The sequence below is a fragment of the Haemaphysalis longicornis genome, unplaced genomic scaffold, assembly GCF_048455015.1.
Source record: "Haemaphysalis longicornis isolate Haplotype H1 unplaced genomic scaffold, Haemaphysalis longicornis Haplotype H1 scaffold_12, whole genome shotgun sequence".
NCBI classification, from domain to species: domain Eukaryota; kingdom Metazoa; phylum Arthropoda; class Arachnida; order Ixodida; family Ixodidae; genus Haemaphysalis; species Haemaphysalis longicornis.
The window spans coordinates 31,648,763-31,676,299 of record NW_027526225.1 but is presented as its reverse complement, the minus strand read 5'-3'; the positions used below and the strand labels follow the sequence as shown (position 1 = coordinate 31,676,299).

Below are 27,537 nucleotides of genomic sequence, written 5' to 3'. Positions count from 1 at the left end.
TCGGAGAATTTCACCCATCAACACTACAATTGTTACGTACAGCAGCAATCCAGCATGATTTTAGGCTTCGCTGACTTCACATCCATGGTGCAACTGAATAATATCAAAGACGGCTCTCAAAATATCTTAGATATTTACTTTTCAGACATTGAAAACGAGCGAGTTTTGTTGTCTGATATCTCTTTTGTCTAAACCGACAACATTAATGCTCCTTTTTTAGTTTCTGCTCCCGTCTCGATTCAGAGTTGCAGTGCTTCACTGAAGAATAATGAATTCTCTGCCAACTGTTATGCCCGAGGTGATTACATTAGCTCGTTTACCTTTTTTCTTCATTTGATTCACTGAAATAGCCAAAAGCGGCATGAATCAAGTTATCTCCAACTGCAAACCCTGCCGTTCAAAACACCCCTTCTGTTTCTCTAATGAACTTCGTACAGCCCTTAAATTAAAGGACCGCTGCCACAGAAAATATAAAACCGGGCTAGATAAATGTGAAGAGGACTTTCGCTCTTACGTAAAATTAGTAAAAGTCTTTGAGTGGGACCAGCGCTCCTATCTTGATTCTACTCAGAGCAGTGTAAATTCCCTGCCTGCCACATTTTGGAGATATATTCCATCCAGTAACAAAAGCTCATATGAGCACATCCGTGTTGTTGATTCCTCTGGCGAAGAAGATTGTGATGTCGCAAACCATTTTGCACCGCAATTTAGTACAACGTATGACCAGCGCGATGACAGTGAAATAAATGTAATATTGAATCATGTACAAGGCTCTAGCTTAGTACTGTTGGACGAGCAGTTGGTTCTTGAGAGTCGGTTCAGGCAATACGTTCAGTTTCGTTAGAGTTGATCGGAAGACGTGCTCTACGTATAGATCAACTAGTGGTGTGCCCCAAGGCTCCATGTTGGGCCCTCGTTTGTTCTCCATTCTTGTAAAGAATATGTCGGCCGCAATTAAAAAGTCTTCTTTTCTTCTCTGCGCTGACGACATCAAACTATTCAGACGCATTGAGTCCATCGATGGCTGCGTTGCCCTGCAGCGTTGGTCCGTGTACCAATGCCCAATGCGCTATAAGAATTTTCTATTTTGCTTTCGTAGCTCGCCAGCTACGTCACGAACACCTGGCCATGGTGCATATCGCCGCAAGTGACCCCTCCACTCCCTTTCCCTTCGTGGCCTGGAGCCCTCGCACTCTGTTTCTTTTCCGCATGCGCATGCACTCCATCCTCGCATACGGTTAGGAACCCCGTACTGAAAAGAGGCCGGTGTGAGCGCAGCACTTTTTCTTACAAAGTTGCCTGTAACACACGCCAGGGCATCTCAAAGCAGTGCTGTTTTTTTCGGCCTATGATCACCCATTGCCTGCAGCCAGCCGGGCCAACAATGCACGGGGCTGACACTGAAACAAGGCGTAAAAGAAAGACAGCCGTGATGAATGCATCGATTTCTTCTTGCCTTTTTCATTACCTACAACCTGATTGGTCGGCTACAATATCAGCGACTGACGCCTTGTCACTTGCGCCGCTAAAACTGTTGATTTGTCTTGGCTTTTGTTACGACATTACAAAAAGCCTCTAATGTGTCGGCAACTGTGGCTTCACTCGGGATAATTTGTTGGTATCTCAATCAGGGTGGTGATGCTCACGTAAATTAAATGTTACGAACAGAGGTCGGGATGAGCATGGCATCGTTTAGGGGCGCAGCACCTTAGGGGCTCGGGCTGTCGGCGTCTCATGTCATCGTCGTCGTTCGTCGTCGTATTCTCATGTGGTCACAGTTTTAAAACACCGGGAAACTTGTTTTCAACGCCTCCCGCTGGAACGTTTCATCTCCACGTTAAAAACGAGTACTAAATGAACTCACCAGGACATTCGTTTGTCCTTCGCGCTTGCTTACTTGCTTCCATTTCGCTCCTTACTCGCTTTAACTTTAAAATTTGCAGATCTCTGTTTCGAATTTTCCTTCCCCTCCGCCTTTGCAATTCGGATGTCCCGTATATCAGCGCGGGCCGCGTGGCAAGAGAGAGACTTGCAGTCTTTGAATACACGCATAAGCCGCATGCTTTGCCCCTCTACAGGTTTCATAGTGGAGATGGCAAGGTTTTTCTATACAATACAAATTATGCTCGAACGATCAGGATATGGAAAATGGCACGGCTGCTTGTGCAGCAAACTTCAGCGCAGCATGCCTGTAGACAGCTTTGCAGAAAAACTGTGAAACGGGTGTGTAGATGGGCTGGTGCACAGATGAGGTGTAGTAGTTGCTTCGCGGTACACGATTTTGTACACGATTTTGAAACATTTTCTTGCGAACTTGACAATTTAAAGACTGCTATTAGTTTGAATTGTTTATTTTGTCGACAAACAAATGAACAGCTTCGATTATCTGAGCATGCCTAAAGGAATTTTTATTTGGTATCAGCTGTGGCTCCCATCCTAGATCACAGAAACGCGTGCTAGGTTGCGGCTTCTTCCTAGCATGTCGCACATATGTAGATAAGATGCTTTTCTCAACACAACTAAAATCAGAAGCCCTCCGTATAACGACGATGATGGTTGAAACGCGGAGCCTTCTTGCGTGCCAAAAGGAAATGGCAAAATTCCAAAGTCAAAGCTTCAAAGGTGAAAGTGCCCAACACCTGACAGTCAAAGTCCAAATATCAAGGATCAAGGTGCCAGCTGCCCGCGAGTCAAAGTGCAAGCTCAGACGACAACATATGAATCCCTCAGAAGAAAGCTGAGCTTCCCTCCCCAAGCCATCGTCGTCGTTAGACCCTCACCTTTGACCGAAACCCAAACTGCCAAACTGCACTTCAGCTCAGCCAGTCCAAAGCCAACTCCCACCACATGAACCAACAAAAGAAAATCCTCAGCGACCGGAATGCGATGATGGCGAAATCGTATACAGACGTCAGCTTCATAACGCGAGGGACCTAGTTTCCATTCCGACCCCGGAAGCGTTCATTGCTGGTTTCATCATCATCATCTTGTGCGCTCCTATAGTGCAAAGTTAGCTTTCCTGCAGTGCCTTTTGTTTATGACACCGCTATTAGTGAAGCCAATATGCTTAGCTCTAATTTTCCGGATTGGAGTCTTCTCATTTAACCCCTCGTACACCTTATTGAGTGCTCACCGAATAATACATCAGAGTTTTCCTGAAAAATGTATATGTTTAAACCATGTTAGGGAATTCTAATCAACTTTTTTTACGGTTTGCCATAAGCACGCTTGCATGACCCAATTTAAAACTATGGAGGTAAATTTATAGCGTTCTTGAAAGTTGCAGTAAGGTTTTATAAAGATCTGCTCTCTGGAGTAAGTCGTCTTAGAATGGGATAGGGCCCGACAAGGCCCCAAGGATACAGTTCACTAGCGCATGTTAATTAACATGTGGGTTAGATAAGCTGATGGTTGGGTAATTTTGACGTTGAATGGTCTTCTAGAATATAGAGATGACGGGTACTGCGCGCAAACGAGGTTCATTTTTGCTTTTTTAAGACACTCACTTTCCACTTGACCACGATCTCAGATGTGCTGCTGTTGTCAATTGTGACGTTCTGGGGTGCCATTTTTGGGGCTGAAAAAAACAAAGACAATAAATATTTCTCAGCGTCAAGAACCTTGTTTATCCACTAGAGCTACTTACACCCGCAGGCGGTCCGGAACGTCTCAACAGCGGCACCACGCTCTCTGTAGTTTCCATCTGCATCCACGACCAAAACACGAACGTGGTAGTCCGTCCCACTTCGCAGCCGCGTCAGTGTGCGAGTGTACACTTCTTTCTTGGGCAACGCTGCCACGGTCTGGGTACTCCAAGTTTCGTTAGCCACCTGAGTACATATAAGAATGATTTTAAGCACACCTTGCAGGCAGTACAATAGGCCAGTGCAAGTGTCGAGTATACATAGGCAAAGTTCAAACCGTTCACCCTTCAGCAGTTTCAAAGCTTTCGGTAGTCAGTCAGTTGTGGCCCTTCACATGTCTTTTGCTAGCACTTTGACTGAAGTCGTTAAAATAGTTTCGAATCTGGTAATGTTCGAAAGCTCTCTTTGTCATGAAGGTCCCATATTAACAACCAACCCTGCCAAGCGTGGGGCGAAACTTTTCGTGCCGCATTCATAATAAAATGTCTGTTACCCGCAGGCCTTGTAATTTTCAGTGTGACTGAAAATGACCCACAGCGAAAATGTATTTTTATGACGGGAATGAAAACATATTTGTACGATATTTATGCCAATGGGTAAGTGCCCTCTGGTCAGTGGAGAGCGCCACGTAAATTAACGAGCGTATCAGGTGCATAGTTTATATTTTTCGCGTGCGTAGAAAATTATTACCACGCGCTGAAACAACGCCTTGATGAATACTACCCAGCAGAAAATGTTCACCACGCTAGCTGTCAGGGTGGGTATAGCATGCGTCCTATCCTCTACACACACGACCAAATAATCAATGTAACTGTCGTCTCTGTCTCTATCGCGGAAAATGTCCAAAACGGTTGTTGACTTGCACTACGTTTCTCAAGCTGCAGTTGCTGCACTTAGGCTGTGCGGTTATTATAAATGGGCCTTGAAGCGACCCAATCAGAAACACAGCAGACAAATCTCGTTAGACATGGGTTTAGTATGAGTTCACCAAAATGAAAACTGGCCCAGATCCCGCAGCGCTATTGGCGAAAGGAATCTAACATCACAAAAGGTAGAGTCGTCTGCTCGCACATGTTGTTCTCTTCACATACTTTGTCATGTAGGCGGCTTTGATGTTGTAAGGCATCAAAGTTGTTCTAAAAACTGCTGCTTTCGTAACGCGATAGGTACTGTCGCCATTGTTTTAGTCGATGCGAGGAAACTTAGGAAAAATACATAATGTTAAAAGCTGCGAAACCAAAGGCGCTAAATTGTCTAGTATTGGAGACAGCGTTCAGTATGGACTTCAGGTGCGAATATTTTGTGAAGACCCCACAGCTTCTTCCATAACACTAGTTTGGTATGTACGCTACAAAGGGTATCGTTCAAGAAGTTTGGCATAGACAAGTTTGGTATAGATATAGGTTCTGTGGTAATATATCAGCTAAAACATCATGCCATGATGGTCTTTGGAAGGTGTACTATCTGTAGGTCTCAGATGTAATCTGAAAAGGGAGCTAAATTTTGCAAAGTGGGGTAGCAGCGGACACCCATTATTTTTTGTTCTTTCAAACACATTATAGACAGACAAACGCAAGAGCGGGCTTTCACAGGTCGAAGACCCACGAAGATACAGACCTTGCAGAGACAGGTCTCACTCTGTACCCATCCCTTCCTGCTACGAGGGCTCCCAATATTTAGTTTTGTGGCTATATCCAGGACTGAACCTTCTGTGGTCGATCTAAGCCATTTTCGTTCTTTTAAATCACATTCACCAACTTGTTTCCAAAATTAGTTGTTGCAAACTAATAGTAAAAGAAAACTAGAGGAAATTTTCTTGCTGGAGTTGAGGTCAGAATGCATCCATCTCCAAAACCACCGGTACCATAAGGGCCCTGCAAGCATTGGGAAGAATTCATGCGAACATTGCCCACAAAGCTGAAACTTTGCCTATGCTTCAGGGATGACATCGCCACCCTTACTTTGAAGTGTAAGCACATTCTCACAGTTAGCTGTTCCTGGTCATCACGGAAAAAATGCAATAACGGTTTAATGCATTCAATTCGGCGCTTGCACTATAAAGATTTTCAGTGAATAAAAATCACTCGCACACCTTGACTTTTCCCGTACAATACCCATAACATGGACAAGATCTCTTCTAGCTTAAACGTCGTGCCACAGTAAGTTCTTCCACAACGCCTGGGACACAACCTACGCGCAACGAAAAATATGAGTATAATGCTTTTGACTCATCACAGCAGTATCTTTGTTGGAAGGTCACAATTAAGCACGAGTTTTAATTTTGCCTGCACATTAATGATGATGGGCTCCCCAATACTTGTGAAATTAAGTTTGTGCCGCACTTAGTTCACGCAAGGGAGTAGTAAAGCAATGTATGGACATAACAATTTAGCGTGCATGCCTTAGCGTTTCGTCCCTACATTCGTACGAAATAGCAGTCTACGCTATTTGTGTAACCCCTGCCAAAAGGGGGGAATGCGTATCCACCAATTTCCTCAAAAAGCCTACTTAACCCTGCGTCAGAAACGTTAACCGGGCACCATTCATACCAATCCCTTTAACCCTTCAGAATTACAATGAGGTATTGTGGTTAGTTTTAATATTGCGATGGAACATGGCACCTAGCAATTTCAAGCCTTTTGATCGGTATTTTTCTTAAGTACCGCACATGACTTGTAACCTGGCCTGCAAATTATCCGCAAACCTCAGTTTATTGCGACATTTGTTTCACTGAGGACAGCGCAGAAACGTTCCACACGCTTTGTAAAACGCCTGAAAATATTCCACCACCTTGATTTAGGGGTTTCTTCCCAGTATCCCAGAAATCGAAAAGAAATCTCCCCACACAGCCCGCGACATGGCCCTTGGTTTTTTACAGAAAATTCAATCTCGGTAGATGATTTCATTCCACCAGGGTCTCTGAAAACATTTGTGCAATGGTTTACAGGAGTTCTAGTTGCACTTAGAGCTTTGCTATAAAACCATTGAAGTTATCTCACATAATATGACAGCTCACATAATATGTCTATGACAGCTTTTTTCCGCGGTTCCTTTTTCTGTATCTGTGTTTATGTATCCATATCTGTGTTTATGAAACAGAAAGTTTCATTATTATTATTATATTATCATCGGCGAGCATCAGTCTACTTAGGTGCACTGCAGGACGAAGGCCTCTCTCATTGACCTTTAACCGCTCATGTCTTGCGCTACTCGTGTCCACAGTTTTACCCCGAATTCGTTTATTTCATCCCTGCATCGAATTAATGGCCTTCCCCCTCTTCTAGACCCTTCTTTTGGAATTAACTCTGTTGCACTAATTATCCCCCGGTTGTCGGTTCGTCTCACTACATCGCCCAAGTCTATTTCTGTTTCTTTATTTGACCTATATCTTCTATTCTAGTTAGGTAACTTATCTCCTGTCAATGAGAGTTACTCTTAACATTATTCGTTCCATGGCACGTTGAGGCGACCTAAGTTTGCATTGTAGTTGTTTGGTAAAGCGTCAAGTTTCCGCTCCGTACGTCATAACCGGCAGTATGTACTGGTTGTGTGTTTTTATTTTGAGAGACAGAGGTAGGTTACTTTTCATTATTTTTGAGTGCTTGGCGAAAGCACTCCAGCCCGTACCTATTCTGCGCCGGATTTCTCTCTCATGGTTGGGGTCAGTACTAATCATCTGTCCGCGGTAGTTACATTCTGTTTCTTCTTCTAGCGTTTCGTTTCCTAAGCTGAAGGGTGCGTTTTTGGCATGTCTATTCCTCGTTACTTTAGATTTTTCATGTATATTTTTAGCCCCATGGTCGCATTTTCTGATAGTTCTTTCTCAAGTATTGTTTGCTCGTATTCTGCAGTCTTACTCAGCAAGACTGTGCCGTTCGCAAACCTCAAATGGCTCAAGCGTTCCCCGTATATCCTTCATCCTATCTTTACCTAGTCAATCTTTCTAAGTACCCCTCCAGACATGCTGGGAATAGTTCTGGCGAGATGGAATCTCCTTGCCTTATCCCCTTTCAGATCGTAATTTATCGATTTGCTTGTGGAGGGTTGTTCTGCCCGTGCATTCGTTATATATGCCTTCTGGTAGTCTTACGTAGGTCCCTTTTATTGCCTGGTCTTTTAATGCTTTTAGGACTGCTTTGGTGTGTATCGAGCCAAACGCTCTCTGATAACATATAAATGACTTGTAAAGGGCTTTCGTGTATTTTTCGGATTTTTCTATCACCTGATTGACAACATGGATGTGGTCCATGGTTGAGTCCCCTTGCCTAAACGCAGCTTGCTGTCGGGGTTGTTGGCAATCCAGGCTGTCAACTATGCAGCTAAACCCATCCACGAGCGGGTTTCCGTGAAAGCTTTGGAATAAGTGCCGCGAGCGACAGGTTGCGCCCGCTCAAAAGTGGCCAAGTGTAGCGAAACCGCGAACGAAGTCATGAATTTTATGTCGTCATGTGCTGCCTCAAAACAGGCGCTGGCGTACCTTGAACTGGATGCGGTATTCTTTAGGCTGTCCTTCGCCGTCGTCCTGATTCTTGGTCCATGGATAAAACTGAATAATCGCCTCTTTGTCGCTTATTCCGCTTACCAAAGGTTGCCTCTTTAGGAGGGGATAGCCTGAAATTTTAATAAAAAGAGATGTCACACAAAAATAAACCCAGGGTCCCATTCCCTTCACTCACTTAGCGGAAGGGAGAGGAACCCGCACCTGCGAGACAACTGCGAGTGTTATCGGACAGTCTCGTAATTGCCGGCGAGGCGGTTCCCAGACCCAACGACAAAGGCCGCCGGCCGGCCTGGGAACGTGCTACTACCCCTGCGTTACGCCCGACCTTCAGCTGACGGATGAAAAAACACCACCTACCACAGCTCTGCTGCTATAAAAGTGATGAGGCCTTGTGTCGCACGATCGTTATCGGCGGCTATCGTATTATCACTTGCGGTTGTACTGAAGGGTGGGCCAGAGATTTTGACAGAGTTACATAAAGTGGCTGGTACTCGTATCAGGGCGGCTAAATCTTCCAGGATGCATAGTGAGAAGAAAGCTTCATAATATTATTTTGCAAAGGATGTCGTGATTTAATGAATCGCGGAGCGCTTAAAGCATTCAAAAATAAATGGTCAGAACAGGACTGCGTTGAAAGTAACGCTTTCGGCGACCTCAAAATACCATTGCGAAACACAAGGTCCGGTTTAATTTACCTGACCTTTAGCGTTACAGGTGGCAGGTTTCTTTAATAACTGTATTTTGCAGTTCAGTGCAACAGGAATCTACCGTTTTTAAAAGCCAATGCTCTATGATCAAGCGGTTGCAGTAATTGAGCTGTTTCATGATTCGGCGACGTGAAGCTCCGCTTCCCTGTTTCAAAAAGAGGCAGCCATATACTTTCACATGCTAGGTGCTGAAAATCAAGCTAGGCTTTATTCTTAATAACATTGACCTGATGTATACGCGCCTTTAAAAAGAGTGAACGGGCGTTGTATAGTCATGCTTAGTATTGCTATGCTAGTCTGTCTTGGAGGATAATGCTGTGCCTATCGTAGTGGCTGAGTGGCTGAAGTGTTGCGCTACTGAAAACAGGGAAGCGGATTGGATCCTTGACGCGGTGTCTCCTTTTCAGATAGAGGCAAAAAGCAATAAGTCCTGTTTTAATTGCAGATAACTTTATGGGCTCGCCTTGTCGTCGTAGCTCGCTAACGGTCCATTCGACTGCCGGAATCAGGCGGCGGAGCGGGATAACGGAGCCAAGTAGAGCCTGCTGTCCCGTCGTCAAGGAGTCACGCCGGGACGTCGAAAGCCACGCAGTAGAAATAGTCATAACCGTTGAAACCTCGTGAACCGCTGGCGCCTGTCCTACATCTTCCCGTGGTTTAGTTCAAAGGCAACTGCAGTTAAATTTCAGGCAAAATATCCGTGATTAACCGCACGCCCCCGCAATCATTTAGTTAGGAACATTCGTTGTGTTGGTTTTTACGATAGTAAGGGAAAAAAGCGACCCCGCAAGAAAAAATGGCGGGTTGAAAATGCCGCAGAAACACTTCTAGCCGCGCATATTACGTGTTCGAAATGACGCAAAAAAGCTCCAGCATACAAAATTGAAACAAGCACATAAAGAACAGAACTCCCGCTGGCGCACTTTCAGGCGGAGAGTGCGCGAGCACTGAGAAGGTGGGAAATTTGAATTGCATATTTATGAAAAGAGAAGTGAAACAGGGCGGTGAAGAGCGTGATGGGTAGTAACAGTCAGCGGATAACAGCACCACCACCCATTATGGCGAATCACAGCTCTGCAGTTCCGACAGCTTTCACATTGAGTGGAACGGCTTTAACTATTTAGAGATATCGGAGCACGTTAAAGATTCTCAGGTGCTGAAAATTAATTTGGAACCCTCCACTACGGCGAGCCTCACATCCTACTGGTAGCTTCGCCGCGTTAAACCCAATGATCTGAATCATCCTATGCACTGGCTACCTTCGCTATATCCGTAAAAGCTAGCGCATACTTCCTCATAATTAAAAACATCAGTTTTGTGATTTTGAGACGCACAGAAAAGCAAATGGGAAGAATCATGTGAATTGTAATGGCTGCACATGTAGAAGTGTTTTTTATTCACTCGCTGAGGGGAGGCTGCCTACAGACAAAGGCAAAGACCAGATTGGCAGGCGGCCCTGTTTTCCAACTAAAATAAACAAAGTGCTTGTCACGCAGAGAGGTCACTTCTATTGACATTGTAGAATCTGCACTAGAACAGAGATTCAGAGTATGCGCTTTAGTTTGGTGGAGGCGAACTGAATTAGCTCTGGCCAACCTAGTCCGCCCTCACCACTTTCCCTTGACAGCGGAATTAAAGGCACCATGAAGACAACATACAAGCTTGTTTCAACATAAAAGCTGTTTGGCTCAAAAAACCTAGTCCGCCCTCACCACTTTCCCTTGACAGCGGAATTAAAGGCACCATGAAGACAACATACAAGCTTGTTTCAACATAAAAGCTGTTTGGCTCAATAACTAACAAAAAGTTTGTCGATAACTACAAAGAACTAGACGTCAAAGAAAACATGTGACCAAGGTGCAACTCTCCAGACCCTTTCTGGCAATGTCTCTATGAAGTCACAGAATGTTGTTTGTGCGATTGGCGGCGGTCCTCCTAAGCAACCACCAAGATATACGAACGAATGCAGCAGGACCTCTACATTCGTTTCATCCTATCACTTGAATGCTAACACGAAGTGAACAAACTGATAACTATGTTCTCATTGTTTCTCTCTATTGCGTTGGTGCTCCCGCTACTTATTCATTGTTGACATAAATACAGCACGAAATTTCAAAGTTTGTTTTCATAATGTTTCTGAATGTTCGGGTAAAAAACGCGTGTAGATGCTGGAATAGAGCACCTTTATTTTCCAAAAGCCACGTTTAAAAATTGAACCACGTTTTATTTTCTTTTCTCGTCATCCTCATCCTCACCAGCAGCCTGTCTACCCTCACTGCAGGGCAAGGGCCTCTGCCATGAATCTCCACTTATCCCGGCGGCACTGTGCTTACTGCGATCAATTTATCCCCGCAAACTTCTTTATCTCGTCTGCTCACCTATCTTTCTGGCGCCCCCTGCCATGCCTGCGTTCTCTAGGGATCCATTCTGTTACCCTTATTGACCAACGGTTATCTTGCCTTCACATTACATGCTCTGCCCACGCCTATTTCTTCTTCTTAGTTTCAACCAACATGTCCTCAACACGCGTTTCTTCCCTGTCCCACTTCGCTTTTAAATGCATAGCATTTTAGTAACTCACAATGTCACGCGGCGTTGGCGTGCGCTGTCGTAGTCCGCATGCGCGCCTTGTCGTAGTCCGCATGCGCGCCCTGTCGTAGTCCGCAGGCGCGCCTTGTCGTAGTCCGCAGCCAGGAAGAAATAACAGTTTCCGGCGCCCGGTTTCGAACCCATGACGCCGCGGGCGTTCCACGCAAGGTGCCCGGCGCACAACCGACCGAGCCACGAAACCGACACAGATTTCGATGCACCGAACGCGCCTTATATCCTTCACTCATTTCTCGTTTGTTTCGAAAGCGCCACAAGTTGTCCCGCGCTTCCAAAAGATGGCGACACGGGTCCCGCGATCAAGAGATACGACTTGCCGGCGCACCCCCTCGGAAATGCTGTGCATTTGATCGTGCCCCTCGCGAGGGGGATGTCTTTTTGTATACTTCAGTGCATTGGAAAACAAAAGGTTCAGAACCCTAATGTTGGGTGTGACCACCTCGCGTCGCAAGCAGTACGGCTGTATGTCCGCTGAGGACCGCTCGATTAGTGCGATACGTATACGAAAAAAAAAAAAAAAAAAAAACGAATGCTAGATTTCGCCTGGGAGGGACCTTGCTGAATTGTGGACTGACTGCGCCTTGGCAATAAATGGTTGATTACCTAGAATGCCTGATCTTTTTTCTTGTCCCTTAACATTACAGCTATCATCATCCGTTGCATTGCCCACTGAGTCGTCCTCAATATAGGTTGAACTCTTTTAGTGATCCTCCAACTTTCTGCCATTTAGGAGAGTAGCGGTAAGACGCAGCTGTCCCACACTTTCTTCTCCAGGGAAAATGGTAGGCTGCCATTTATTATCTGAGAATGCCTGCCGCATGCACTCCGCCGCATTCTTATCCTTCTTATTATCTCTGCGTCATGGTTGCGATCCGGGGTCCCAACTTGGCCTAAGCAGATATATTCGTTTCCCACTTCCACTGCCTCGACACCTATCTCAAACCGCTGTGCTCTGCCGAGGGTATTGAGCATTACTTTAGTTGTCTGGATGTTAATTTTCAGCACCACAATTATACTGTGCTTCTTCAGTGCGGTAACCATGCTTTGCAATTCGTCCCCCGAGTGACTTAGCAAGGCGACGTCATCAGCACATCTGAGGTTACTGAGCTATTCTCCGTTAACCCTTACTCCCACCTGTTCCCAATCCAGTGTTCTGAATACCTCTTGTAAACACGCTGTGAATAACTTTGGAGAGATTGTGTCACCTTGTCTCACGCCCTTCCTTATAGGTATTTACTGGTATAGGTATTTACTGCTCTCCTTATTTCCTTCATGGCCCCTTTAAAGAATAGGGACTTAGCTTATAGCCAGCTAGCTTACAGCCAGCAGGTAATGAGTGAGCAGATGAAAGGCAGGTTCCTTCTCTGAAGCCAGGAATAAGTCGTAATATCGACGAATGGTACTTCCGAAGCAGTGATATATTCCCGCAGCAGTATTCCAAACAATTATCCCGATAGTTTAACCTCAGTCTTGAAGTCTCTGGTTTTATGCCACAGAATCTTTTGTAGGTGTTCTTCATTTACACCGCAAAAATATAATTAGATGCTTCCGTTCGTGCGGACAGGTCTTTGCGGCTACCAGACAAACACCGCATCTCATGGTAACGTGACAAAAAGTTGTCCAACAATTTATAAGGACAGCGGTATTTTGACTACCACATCTTCGTAGTGGGTTCACACGCAGATTACAGTGATGTTATCTGTCAATATCAGCAGCTGCGAAGAGTTCGGGTTCGAAGAAATCTGTCAGAGCACTTATAAACCAAAGAATAGAATGCCATGTTAAACACAAAGCATTAATAACCGCACTTACTACCAGCGTTAATAAGCCGCCCACGAGATTGTGTCAACGCGGAAATAGGCTAGGTTCTGCCATAAACTGCGTGCATCGGCACTGCAGGGTGTGTAGAAAAAAACCGAGTCTACAAAACGGAATCCTGCAACAAAGCCAACATTTCGGTGAAGGCTTTGTAGCTCTCAATGTAAAGTAGGCATCTTGAGAATCGTCATAAACAGCCTATTTATGTCCATTGCAGAACGAAGGCTTCTGCCATTCACCCCCACCCGCTCCTGTCCTGCTTTGCCCGAGTCCATTCTTGGCCTTTAAATTTTCGTATTTCGTCTTTCCATCGAGTTACTGGCCTTCCCCTTCTTCTAGTCCGATCCTCGTGGTCCACCTTTTGTCAGTCGTCTGAGTACACGGCCATCCCAAGTCCATCTCTTCTTGTTTATTTGAACTATTCATATCTTCTACTCGAGTGCGCTCCCTGATCCAGTGTTACTCCTATCACTATTTGCTCCATGTCTCCTTTCTCAGACCTAAGTTTGCTTTCCAGTTGTTCAGTAAGGCGCCAAGCTTTCTCTCCGTATGTCATCCCCGGTCGAACGCATTGGCTGAATACATTTCTTCCTAGGGATAGACGTAGATTACTGTTGATTATTTTTGAGTGCTTGCCGAGTGCGCCGCAACCCATTCCTATTCTGCGCCGGATTTTTTTCTAGTGGTTGGAATCAGACAGACGACCTGACCGAGGTACGTATATTTTTCTACTTGTTCTAGTGTTTCGCTACCTATGCTGAAGAGGACGCTTACAGCATGCTTATTTATCATTACTTGGGATGTATCCATGTTTATTTTTAACCCTACCTCGAAGCTTCGCGATTGTATATCTCCATCATTTTTTGCTGCTGTTCTGCCGATTCCCTACGAAGGACTATGTCGCCTGCAAACCACAGATGAGTCAAGCATTCCCAGTTTATCCGTAAACCTGCGCTTTCCCGGTCAGGCTTCCTATACCCTCGCCAAACATGCTGTGAACAACTTTGATGAAATGGTATCTATTTGTCGCACCCCCTTTTGGAAAGAGAACTTTTCGCTTTGCTTGAGAAGTGTTATCCCGCCCGCACATTCCTCATGTAAGTAGTCTAGGAGCCTTTTATAGGTCTCGTGTATTCCTTCGTCCTTTAACGCTCAGTATGCTCCGCGGTGTCATCATCATGATCATCATCATTTATTATACCCTTAAGGGCCCCTTGCGGGGTATTACATAAGGGGGAAGCAAATGCAGAAATTCCACAGCAGGTGATGGTCAATGGTACAGGCATAGAAGTGAGGCAGATTAATAAAGAAATGGCAGCAACACAGCAAATATATGTACATATGTACCTAAAGGAGCTGTAACAAGAAAATAAGAAGCGAAGACCCTTTTCAAAATAATTAATATAAGCCATTGATTGGCCACATCATCCAATCAATTCCACACATGTCACTCATACACAAGCCCACACAATCACACGCACAATCCTACTCACAGCACTCATTGACATAGAGTCACTGACCGCGCTGAGTGGTCAAACCATTTCGTTTTTTGAATCCTTAATCGTGTGTTTCCCCAGTCAACCTTTCTGTATACATGCCCCCTCCAGATACGCTGTGAATAGTTCTGTAGACGTGGTATCTCCTTATCGTACTCCCTTTTAGATTGGGAATTTATCACTTTGCTTGTGAACTGTTATCCTGCTCTTACATCCTTTATATATGCCATCTGGAAGTCTTATGTAGGCCTTTCTATTTTCTGGTCTGTCAATGCTTTTGACACTGCTGCAGTGCATAGTGAATCGAACGCTTCTTCATAATCTATAAATGCCATGTAAAGGGGTTTAGTGCATTCTGCGGATTTCTCTATCGCTTGATTGACAACATGGATGTCATCCATGGTTGCATACCCTTTCCCAGCCTGCTCTCTGGGTTGCTGGGAATCCCGGCTGTCACCTATGCGGCTTGCTTTCACACAGTTGAACGGCTTGTAAAACACTGAGAGTTGGCTCATCAGTCGGTAATTCTTAAGGTCTTTGGTATCTCCCTTTTTTATGAATCATAATAATGCTGGCGTTGTTCCAGGCTGCAGGCGCTTTTTGCGCCCTTAGGGATACCAAAAATAGTGCAGGAAAGGTTTCCAGTATCTCTTCCCTCCTTCAGAAGATCCACGGTTATGCCGTCCTCATCTGCAGCTTTTCCTGTTTTACTGCCTCTGAGAGCCTTTCCTATTGCCTCTTTAGTTACTAGCGGGACAGCGCATGGTAAGCTTGTACTCACAGTAGTTTCCTTTGGTGTAACGTCACTGGCATACAGTCTAGAATTGTTCTGCTACCTTTATTTTCTCGTCCATGTTGTCCGTGATGTTGCCCTGCTCGTCTCTGAGTGCGTACATTTTTTTGCAGATGGCTAGCTTCCTTTTAGTAGCTTTGAGGCTTCCTTCTATTTGCAGCGATTTCTTGATCACTTATACGTTATATGCACGAATACCGTGTTGTACTTCCGTTCGTCAATTTAGACAGCTCTTCTAACTCTACTTGGTCCACGTGCTTGACACTTCCGTGTTTTTGAGTTTTGCAATTAGTTCCTTTGTTCTGTTTGTTAGCTTTGCAGTTGGTTTCCCACATGCTGCATCTCCCGCAGCTGGTGCATATTCTGTAACTGCCGTTATTAGGTTGTGGCTTAGCCCGTCTATACCATCCCGGTTCTCGTTAAAAGCACAAATTTGTTTTGAATATATCTTTTAATCTCCTCCAAGCTGGCTCTAACTGACCCCATGCTCGGTTTCTTATTTTTAATGGGTTTCCTTCTTTGTCGTTAAGATTCAGCCTTACTTTGCGTCTAACTATCCTATGATGGGTGCTCCCAATGTTACTTAGCACCTCTACGTCCTCCAGAATACCTGGGTTGTCACTTCAAATGAAGTCAATGTCGTTTTCTGTTGTACCATCGGTGTTTTTGCACGTGCACTTCCGATTGTTTTCTTTCTAGAAGAATTTATTTCTCAACCGCCGGTTATTATATCCCCGGAAATTACACCTGTATATTTCCCTGACTGTTGCGATCGTCTATTCCAAAGATCCCCAGGGACCTTTCTCCCATTTGCTTCTTACCGACTTTTGCGTTGAATTCTGACGTCATAATCATAAACTGTGTTGTAACCTTCTTCATAGGTGATTCCACGTCTGTTGGCAGATAGGCCTGTGCTATCGTTAACCTCTAGCTCTTGTTTAGCCTGATTACAGCGGCTGCGACTCTCGCTAATGCTGAAGAATTCTTCCAGGTTCCCTGTTATTTCTCAGTAGATTAAGAATCCTACCACGTGTAGTTTCTTCTCTTGTTTTCCTCTGTGGCCCAAAATATGTCTGTTAGTCAGGTCCATCAAGGCCTCACTTGTTCTTTTAACTTCGCTTAACCATGTGACGTACCACATAACGTCAGACAGCTCCTCTGGTAGTGCAGCTAGGCTTCCCTCATTAGACCAAGTATGTTCGTTGAACGTTCCCAGGGTAAAGTTCCAAAGATGGCTTGTCCAGACCCAGAGACCCTTAGCACCCTCTGCTGTATCGGTGTTCTGACCGCCACCGTGTACTGGTTCTGTGCAGTTCCTGTGGACTGAGGGCCAAAATTTACCTTGGGAAGTCCTAGGAGGTTAAATTGGTTGGGTTGGCTTGGGAAGCCAACAACTACAACAGGGTTGCCAGATCATTTTCTGGGGATGGAATACTTAACAGGAGAATAAATATTGCAACTCACTTGTGTCGCAGTAAGGACCATTCTTCCAGCCCTCGAGACATGCCCCTCTGTCTCGGCGACAGGTGCCAGTGTAGAAGTCGCAGAAGGCCTCTGTCTTGCAGAAGCAAATTCTACTCTGTTTGCAGTCTGCTCCGTACGAATGGGGCGGACAAGCTGTGACGTCACGGGGGGAAAGAGATGAGGAAAGTGAGGAAAATGCATTCCTCTGCTGAAATATAGAGATGAGCGGAGTACACTTTTTCAAATGCTAAACATCGATGAACACAGGCTATCATGTTTTAGTGACGATAAGTTGGTCGTCTAAGTTGCAACATATGCACAAAGAACGCACCAGCACAATGTTGTAAACTAAGACAAAAACCAAAAGAGGTAATGAATAAAGCGAGCAATGAGTGCAGGGCACAAAACCCATTGAATGAAGCTTAAACTTTGCCCCTAAACGTACAAAGCGATCGCGTTATATGGCTCCATTCACATCGCATAAAAAAAACTGGCGCAGCTTGTGCTAACGGTGCAGGACTAAAGAAGCAGCAGAGCTGGCGGCCCCCGTCCTTTCGTCGGAGACTCGGCTGTTGAACCTCACATTAATTTCGGAACTTGCCGCTGAAAATTCTTTGTCTGGCAGCCCCAGATCGTTTTGTCAGCAGCCTTTTGAAATCTCTCACAAAGGGAACCGCTCCAGCACGTGCTATAACTCGCGGCAACTGGCTTCGCGAGCTCAGCGTCTGTAGCGCGAGCTGTTCTGTGCTCACCACTTCCAACGCGAACGCACATAAACTGGCGAGGAGAACAGCACGCGAGAGATTACGCTATGAACGGTGGGCAGACTGTTCTCGAAGGTAGAGCTGGCCGGCTCCGGGCGCTCTATTACGAGGCGCACGCGAGCTTGGTATTTTTTCAGGGCAATTTTTTGCGAACCGGACCAAACTTAAAACAGCTCCCCTGTTGAAACTTTCCGGGCGGCCACAAACTTTCGCTCCTGTATGCGCGCCATCTTTTGGGGCAGTGCCTTGAGGTTCGGGGGATCCGAATTCACTAGCGCCACTGGGGGACCACGTTTGGAGAGAAAACAAACGCTTCGGCGTTCGCTTCTGTACCGCGCGCTGACGACTGAAGGCACCTACTCTGAGATCTACGACTTCGACCAACGTATGCCATTCAAAGGGGAGACAAATCCAAGAAAAATCCCCGGTACTTTAGTCCGCTGACGTTCTTTATAGGCGAAAGCATAACGGGCAGTTGGGATAGTTGGTGACTAGTCATGTTGGTGCCGAAAGCGCTCAACACATAGGGGCGAGGAAAGAGAGCGGCATGTCGTCTTTCTTTCTTCATTATTGTGTTGTGAGCACTTTGAAAGCGAAGATGAAGGCTGAAGCCTAAAAGTCTTTGCTGCAACATCCTATTCGTGTGTTTTTCAACTCAGTCGTTTCTTTTTTTTCTGGCGTGAATTACATCGACGGAAAGACTGGCCACACTTCACACCGACCACTCCGTGGCTATCGTGCCCCTTTTCTACCCACGTGCTGTCACGTTCACTTGTCACGCTGCGTGAACAGGGCTCTCTCGTTCCCCTCTGTCGAGTTAATGGAGTAGTGACGCACCGGCTCCTGCCCCGGAGACCCGGCTGCAAGTACCACAGGAACCCAAATTAGGTTTTTCTTTACTTGGTTAGTTATGGGTTGCCTACTGGTTTAGGATTGCACCGCAAGGTGGCGATATCGCGGTTTTGGCACGCGGTAAACGCCGTCGACGACGCTGGCTTTCCAGCGAGTCAGGGCCCTCAACGCTACGCGTTAGAAGTTAGGCAGAATAACAGAGAAATTATGTGCAAAGCTCGAGGAATACAGCAAATCAAAAATAAATTTGACAAAATACAGAGGACAAAAACAACCCAAAAGATTGAACCAATATAAAGAAGACGAAAACACCAGGGGGACATGGGAGATGAAGAAAGGAAGTAGAAACTTTAGCTAGCCGGTTGATAACTCTACAGTCGTAAGCAAACGCAGCAATCTGAGTAGCGAATTCAGCCGAATATATATTATCATGTCTGGCAAGTATAATAAGAGGGTTTGGGGAAAATAGACTGATTGTGACAGTCTGCAGTCGTTTGTACCTTTGCACGGGTGGGAGAAAGAGGTACCCCCGAGAAAATTATTCACAACGCCGGTAGCTCTCACCCAGAGCAGTGCGATAGAATTTGATACACGCACGTCAATGCAGGTGCAAACAAGATAGAGTACATCTGCACCGGTGGCTGTGGTGGCTGTGATTATAACATCGACAATTTCTCCGCTTGCTTCGGGAAAGAATTGCAAGACGATAAAAAAGGGAGGCCGCAATCGCTAACGAGGGGGCGGAAGGTTTTGGTGCCGCGCGGCAGTGACAGAACCTATCGGCACTGACGGAGCTAGGAAGCAAATGTCTGATTCACCTCTGGTGACCGTTAGGATGGTCGGCTTGGACAGCCTCGCGTAGCTTTGGATTTTATGCCAACCTGCTTGGCGTCCCCGTTCTAGATTTGGTCGCAGGCGATCGAAAGCAGCCCTTCCGATAACAACGCTGTCAGCAAGTTCTTTTCTCTTCCTTAGCGAGATCGCTTCGTCCTCTTAGTGTCAATCACACTGGAAACACAACACTTCCTTTTCACTTCCTTTCAGGTCATAAATTATCTCTCTCTGTCACACACACACACACACACACACACACACACACACACACACACACACACACACACACACACACACACACACACACACACACACACACACACACACACACACACACACACACACACACACACACACACACACACACACACACACACACACACACACACACGCACACGCACACGCGCACGCACGCACGCACGCACGCACGCACGTACGCACACACACACACACGCACGCACGCACGCACACACACACACAAACACACACACACACAAACACACACACACACACGCACACACGCACACACGCACGCACGCACGCACGCACCACGCACGCACGCACACGCACGCACGCACGCACGCACGCACGCGCGCACGCACACACACACACACACACACACACACGCACACACACGAGATGGTTCACATTCAGCGCCTCAAGCCCTATTACGATCTTCGCATTGTCTCAGCGACTTGAATCGCCAAGGATGGCTCATTCTGTCCCCCGGGGTGACTGTAACAAAGATAGTAAGCGACCGTAAAAGCACCAGACTCCCCAAGCGGGTACGTGTTCAGCTAAAGCGGAGGCGGGCCTTCCGAGGGGCATCAGTCCCCCCGGTGGGATATATGTCGCAGGTAGAGACACAACGGCAACTCCATCGACAGTGCTTCGGGGAGAGGTCAGCGCGCGGACTCTAAACCTCGTTTGGACTAAGAAACGGCCAGACATCGTTGCTACCTCTTACAAGCCCTGTCAATAAACCTCGTTATAATATATACAAAGTGAACTCCAGTTAAAAGGAACTCGGTAAGACGAATTCTGGCTTATGCTGAACAAAGTGGAAAGTTTGTTCGGCTTTCCATAGCCCGAAGGCAAAACATCCGCTTAAGACGAACAGCCTTACACGTACTATTCGGTTAGGAAGAACTTCGGGGTGACCACCGCTGCTGACGATTTTGGTAGCGAACATGGCACTCTGGTGGGAGGGGGGGGAGGGGGGAGAGGGGGGGTGGCGGAGCATTTACGTGACTAGAGAAAAAAAAACGCAGAGCTTCGCGCTGTGGTTTCTTTGTGGTGCTTCATTTACCTTCATTTCACCTTCATTTACGTGGTCGCGCTGCCACGTGGTATTTTTCATATTTCGCGGGTTTTCTTTATCAGTCGAAATAAATGACTACGCAATTAGTTCGTCGCTAAAAATACCGCAGTTAAGTGACTCTTGTGGTTTCCTACAAGTGCCTGATTGACACCTTAATGACTAAGACAGTGCTTATCGGGTTAGATAATTATTTACAATTAATTAGTTAAATCCCATTAATGGAAAAATTAGTGGCCGCTACTGCACTGTACTGTAAATATTATGCGCACAGTTCTCTTCGAGTAATGCCATTGATCCTTTTTGAAATCTTGCTGCATGACTGCTGGGACACCCTGTATATATTACGCTTTGTTCCCACAGTAGAAAAAGATTATTAGGCTTAACACGAGAGCTCTCGATTCGGCGATTTAACACGGCTGATCCTTTTTTTCGGCTTTCATTCCTGTATGCACTTTTTACGAGCACATCACATAATCATTAACAATACATGTGGTATCTTGTACAAGATGCGAGAAGGCAGCTTCCCACACCACGAACAAACCGGGAGCAAGAAAAGACACGGAGTCGACGGAAACGGGCGCCACGTCTTCAGTTCTGTCCGGTTTTTTCGCGCTGTTGAAAGTTGTCTAATATACATGAACCATCTAATTCGTATCAGACTCTTACGTCCTTATTGGCAAGCTTTGCCGTTGGCCATGTTCTTCATTTATGTACACTGAGGGACCTTGTTTGCGACGTTTTTATTGAATTTATCGGTAGCTTTCCTCTCCCCCTTTTCTGAAGGAGTGTGAAAGGACTCACTCTGGTTGCAGAATGGTCCGTGAAATCCCGTGCCGCAGGAGCAGCCGTAGGGGTCGGGGAGGCACAGCAGAATTCCACGGCAAGACCTCACGTTTTTGTCCGGGTTGGTGTCTGAACACCGATGTTGGCATTCCCTGCCGAAATAGTCGTCTCCGCAGGCTGAAATGAAGAAACGAAGTAGAGTTACAACATCGACCAGGATCATCCCGGCGTTAAACAATGGTGCTGCTAAGCTACTTCTGCTATTTATTCTGAGCGACGTCTTCTGAAGGAGCTCCATCGCATGGTATCAGTCATGGGCTCTGCGGTAAATACTGCAGCCCAAGTTACGGGTAAGTTTATGCAAACTGGCGTGCTGGGTTCTATATCAGAGTTCTGTTACATTCAGTTTTGACTGTAAAAGGCTGCGATGTCTTTTGCTCTCTATGTGGCAGTACGGACTACGTCTTCAACCTTGTCCGTGGTTCCCCAGAGTTAAGGACGCGTGTGCTCTGTCTTTATCAGCGGAACAACGTGGCTGATAATAAAACTGCCAGTGAAAAAAAAAAAAAACCGTTCCTCCCTTTCCACAAAAACTTGATGAAGTACTCAAGATTATTAGTGGGTATGTTCATACGAATAAAGGACGACCACTGGGAATGTAAAAGTTTTCCAGCTGTGTGTCCGTGGGCAGATAAGCGTGCAGCTGCGTCTTTGTATTCGTCAGGGATGCAAGAGGTGCAGCGGATTCAAAACAGTGAATATTGCGCATTCTGTTATTTAAAAGGTCATCATTCACGTTTCCATTTCAGAGTCCCTCAGGAGAAAGAAAACAGGATTCCACTGCTCAAGAGGGAGAATGACGTATTCTACTCGGCTTTCCCTCATCCACCAACAGGGTTGTTTTTAAGCCAACACTAGATACTGTGTGGACAAAGGAGTACAATTATTTGAAGAGAAGGGGATAAAGACGCAGGAAGGCTTTCTGGTCGCTTCAAGATAAAAAACGCTTGCAGATATCCAGAGAATTGTCTGCTAATGCGCAGTATTGTAATGCTGCTTGTGTACTGTGTGTTCGTTCCAGAGAAATTTTTGGCTTTTCTAGATTCTGTCTGACCAATTACTTCCATCTACGCTATTATAACAAGTACAGGTTTTGCTTCCACCAAAACTGCCTTTTTCTCAAAATGGAGAGTGTTACACGGTTCTCCATTGGGACTATTTTTTTTTCTTTTCTTATTTCTTGTTTCCAGAATTTTGTCCTACCAATCATCCTTATTTAAGCTAGTATAATAATTATTCGTGTTACTTCTTCTATAGCTGAATTTTTATGGAAATGAATGGCGTTGCACATCCGCCATTTTAACTATTTTCTTCTATTTTTTTATTTTCTGCATTTTCAAACTTCTGTTCGACAAATCATCTCCCTTCACTTTGTTATAACTATCAAAAGTGGAAATTCGCTTTTCTGATGGAGGCAACAAGCAAAAACGCCCGTGTGCACGAGATTTCAGTGCACGTTAAAGATCCCCACGCGGTCAAAATTAATCCGGAGCCCTCCACTACAGCGCGCCTCATCGCCGGCGTTGCATCAATCAGAAGTGGGAATTCTGCGAAATCTATGTTTTTGTGGTAATGCAGGGCGTTACACGGTTGGCAATTTTCGCTCGTTTTTTCTATTTTTTATATTGCCGCGAACCATGCATTGGGTTGGTTTATTTGTGTGTTGCTTTTGCCGCCCGGCTACGCCGGTCTGCGTTATCCGTGTTGTCTGTGTGCCAAGGGGGGCGCGTGTTCCGTTCTTTCTTTCTGAGCCGCACATGTTATCTCTTCTGATAGGGAGAGCGTTCCGAACTAACGTGAGGAGCCTAGAATAATCGTCGTTGATCTACAGTGTTCTGGATACACTTCGACTATTCGAGAAACCCTCACGCCGAGGGATAAATTCCCTCAGAGCAGATGCCGCGACATTCGAATCGACGCGCTCGCTTTCGCACGTCACTTTGTTGAGCGCTGCTTCGCCGCCTGTATTCTTTGGGGTTTATGGGTGCACAAGTTCGCTCCAATAAACTTGTTTTTCTTGAAGACAACTGCGTCGTCTGTGGCTTTGTGACAATATCAATTATTTTTTACAGTTTGCTCCACAATTTATCCCAATTTACGCCATTATAGCGAATAAAGGTGAAACTTCCGCGAAGTCGTCATTTTCGTGGAGATGGAGGGTGTTAAACTGTTCGTTCCTATGGCTCATTTTTGTTTCTTTTTTTATATTTTTTGGTTTTTCAAAATTCTGTCCGAATAGTTATCTCCATTTATGCTATTATAACGATTAAGAAGGAACTCCCCCGAAATCTGCATTTTTGCGCAAATACAGGGCGTTACACGGTTCGCCATTTTCCTATTTTTTCAATTTTTCTTACCGTTTTGTTTTTCATAAATGTGCCCCACCAATTTTTTCAATTTGCGTTATTGTAGCGATTAAACGTGTAACTGCCACGAAATCTGTGGTTTTGTTTAATGCAAGGTGTTATATGCCTGCTATTTTAACTATTTTTTCTATTTTTATTTTTTGGGTTTTCAAGATTTTGTGTAACAAATGATGTCCAATTAGCTATTATAAGGGCTAAATGTGGAACTCCCTAAAAACTGTGTTTTTGTGGAAATGTATGACGTTACACGGTTCGTCATTCTCACTAATTTTTCTATTTTTTCATATTTTTCAGTTTTCCAAATTTAAATCCGATCATTTATCACTATTTGTGATAATTGGTCGGACAGAATGTGACAGATGCGACTAGAAACAAATCGCGTATATTCCAAAAGCGAAATGAAGTACATCTTTTTAAAGGAGCACTGACACGAAAATTTTATGTTACACTTTTCTTACTTTTATCGATGCTTAATGGTCTGGCGAACCTGAAACAGCAATTCAAATACTTCAGCGCGCGATAGTTAATTACATTGAACGGCCTAAAAATCATTTGTTTGATATTCCTGCGCTTTCACCCGAACGGCGCATATGACAGAATCCCGGCCTGACCTCGCCGCTTTGTGCGGACGTCACCGGCGCCCGCTTGAGAGGGGTTGCGCCCGCTCGCCGCTCGTGGGGCCGCGCGCGTAAAGTGACGTCACGAGTTTTTGACGAACGCTGTCGCGCCACTTGTTTTGGCTTCACGGGGTGATGTCACGCTGATGTGTCTTTGCTGTGTGCCGCTCCGCGCGCTCGTCCGCCGGCGCGATAAATGAGATCCAATTGAACTATGTTCTTCGCGTCGCAGGCAGCTCATATTTCAGACAGGGTATTCTGTTGAGTGAAGGAAGCGAACAGTGCAATAATATTAACGCCGAAAATTGTTGTCAGTGCTGACGCTGAATATGTATAATGTACTTAATGTAATGTACTTAAAATGCTTCACTTATCTATATGTATTGTTTGATACAACTGTTATGTGAAAGCCTGTTTTTTTTTTTAAGTTCTACTCTGTAATTTTGTGTGTTATTGAGTGAAACGTGTCGAGATTATCTTTGATTATTGTTACTAAATGCACTGCTCCCCAACTGTAGGTAGGCGCAGAGGCCCTTGTCGGGCTCTAAAGCGTTTAGCCTCTGGCCCTGTTCTATAAAGACTTAGGGCTAAAAAAGCTTTCTTCTTCTTATTCCATTTACGCTACTATAACAAAAAAGGTGAAAATTCCGCAAAAACTGCATTTTTGTGGAATTGAAGGAATTACATGGTTCGCCTGTACCGCTATATTTTTCTGTTTTTTTTTTATATCTCTCGGTTTCCAAAATTCTGTCCCACCAGTTATCCCTATTCCCGCTACTAAAATCTGAATTTTTGTGGAAATGCAGGGCGTTTCATGGTCGGGCTGTGGGGGTACCCGGCAAAGAATGCAATGCATTAATACCTCATGGGATTACTAGCTTTCGCTGCTACAACGCACATTCCCATAGAGTGGTCGCCTAGCCATGAAAGTTCCTAACCGGGAAATGGGGCAGCTCACACGGCTGCATAGGTGCCTTCCACATATACCCGCTGCTTCCTCCTGGGTGACAACAGCCATTGCGGCCTTCTTATATCCATCAGTGAAAATCATTGGATATAAAAAGACAGAAAAGCTCTATCCGAAATCTCACTCCGCCCGGATTCCTTGCGTGGCTTCCTGAACTTTCTTTATCCTCAGAAGTCTTTTTAAATGAATACATTGCCAACGCCAACTATTCTTTTTAATCATTTAAAATAATATACTCCCATATAGCAATGCCTAAATGCTTTCGCTCCCTCGATACCCACCGAAGCTGATCTTCACCACTTCATCTGGTTTTGCCCCAAATTCATACTTTACATCCCATTCAGACCCCCTACAGATGACCCGCGAATTCTTATAGGTTCTCACTCTGTTGGCGCGCCTCGCTTGCACTAATCGCTCTATTCTCCACAGATAACGGTTTGTTACAAGTATAAAGCTGCGAGCCTGCTCCCAACGTCAACCCAGCCCACTCGTACTGCGCATCAACCTCTTAGAGGGACACATTCAGGTAATAATGCGTGGCATTCTTTGCCGATTACCCCCACAGCAAGGACCGTGTAACGCCTTGCATTTCTGCGGAAATGCAGATTTCGTGAAAGTTCTACCTTCAATGGTTATAATAGCGTAAATGGAAATAATTGCTCGGACAGAATTTTGAAAACCCAAAAATAAGAAGAGAAGAAATAAAACAGTGAAAATGCAAACCGTGTAACGCCCTGCATTTCCACAAAAATGCAGATTTCATAGAAATTCCACCTTTAATCGCTATATTAGACACCTTGCAAAAAGGCGGGCCACACTGAATATTCAGCGGTGGCAACACTGGCGGTTAGCGCGAAGACGCCGTTATAATAGAAGCGTCGCGCAGGAACGCCGTTGTGGTTACGCGTTTTGGGCCGTGGCTTCTTTATTCTGCAGATTTATAAAAAGATATTTTTGGCTGTTTTCTATACGCTGCTAGTGCTCTGGTAGAATTATGAGGCACGATGCCCACGCACAGCTGCGTACCCTTTTGCAAGCAGTAAGTTTGTGAGCAGGGATGATACGTGAAAGGTACGTACGACAAGCACGTTTAGTGTGTTCCGTTTTAATTTGGTAATCTCCACGGCAATGCGTCTTACTTGCGCACTATCTTGAGAGCTGTGTTTTATGTGCCGGTCATGACAACCACCGTTATTAGGGGCGAACATTTAGGCAGCAGATTCACTTTGCAGGCATAAATGTTCCGAAATCTCTGAACCGCAAGCGCGCATTTTTTAGAACTGTTCAGCAGGTACACTTTCACGGGCGGATCATGACTGCCGAAGTTAGAACGTGAACATTCAGGCAGGAGAGTTGTGTCAGTGCAGCCAAACACTCGAGCCTGCAGACGTGCTTCGCTCTGCTGGTTTTGTCATTTCAACGGCAGTAGATCGGGAATGCGCTGTGGGACTTTATTTTTTGTATTGAGATTATGCGAATGGGGTTTTTGTTCTATCGTGTTGCTAACGGCGCATACCGTGCAACGACCACGCCGTACTTGAACTGAATTGGAATCACGCTTTTCTATTAGGTACGAACTCCGTGAGTAATGTACGAATTGTACTGCTTATGTGATACAGGTGAAATATAGATCACATGTTTATAACTTGTATAACTTATTTACTTGTGTCCTATCAAGTGTTTCCAACTTACATACAGATGAAAAAATTCTGGATCGCAGCAATCAAAACAAATGAGGGACGATATTTTACTGTTTGCAAGGCAACGGAACTTTGTTCAGAACATTTCGTGGAGGCAAGAGCAGTGTCTTTATGTATGTTTTCGTTCTTTCTGCAAATAGTTTAGGAAGTAAAATAGTCGCAACGTGAGTGCTCAGCAAGGAACGGTCCCCTCATAGTGCGTTTATAGAGGCCAGACGCCACTATGACGGGGCAAGGGCGCGT

General features: G+C 45.3%; 1 protein-coding gene across 1 annotated transcript in view; it reads right to left on the bottom strand.

Moving 5' to 3' along the window:
* Positions 1–27,537, bottom strand: part of LOC144162548 (receptor-type tyrosine-protein phosphatase T-like) — a 229,376-nt gene that overhangs the window by 110,299 nt on the left and 91,540 nt on the right. Inside the window, exons 10-14 of the mRNA XM_077693134.1 lie at positions 21,603–21,761; positions 17,031–17,183; positions 8,122–8,255; positions 3,647–3,830; positions 3,507–3,577 (exon numbers count right to left, since the gene is read on the bottom strand). Of these exons, the coding sequence (XP_077549260.1) occupies positions 3,507–3,577; positions 3,647–3,830; positions 8,122–8,255; positions 17,031–17,183; positions 21,603–21,761 (701 nt within the window). The remainder of the gene's footprint in view (positions 1–3,506; positions 3,578–3,646; positions 3,831–8,121; positions 8,256–17,030; positions 17,184–21,602; positions 21,762–27,537) is intronic.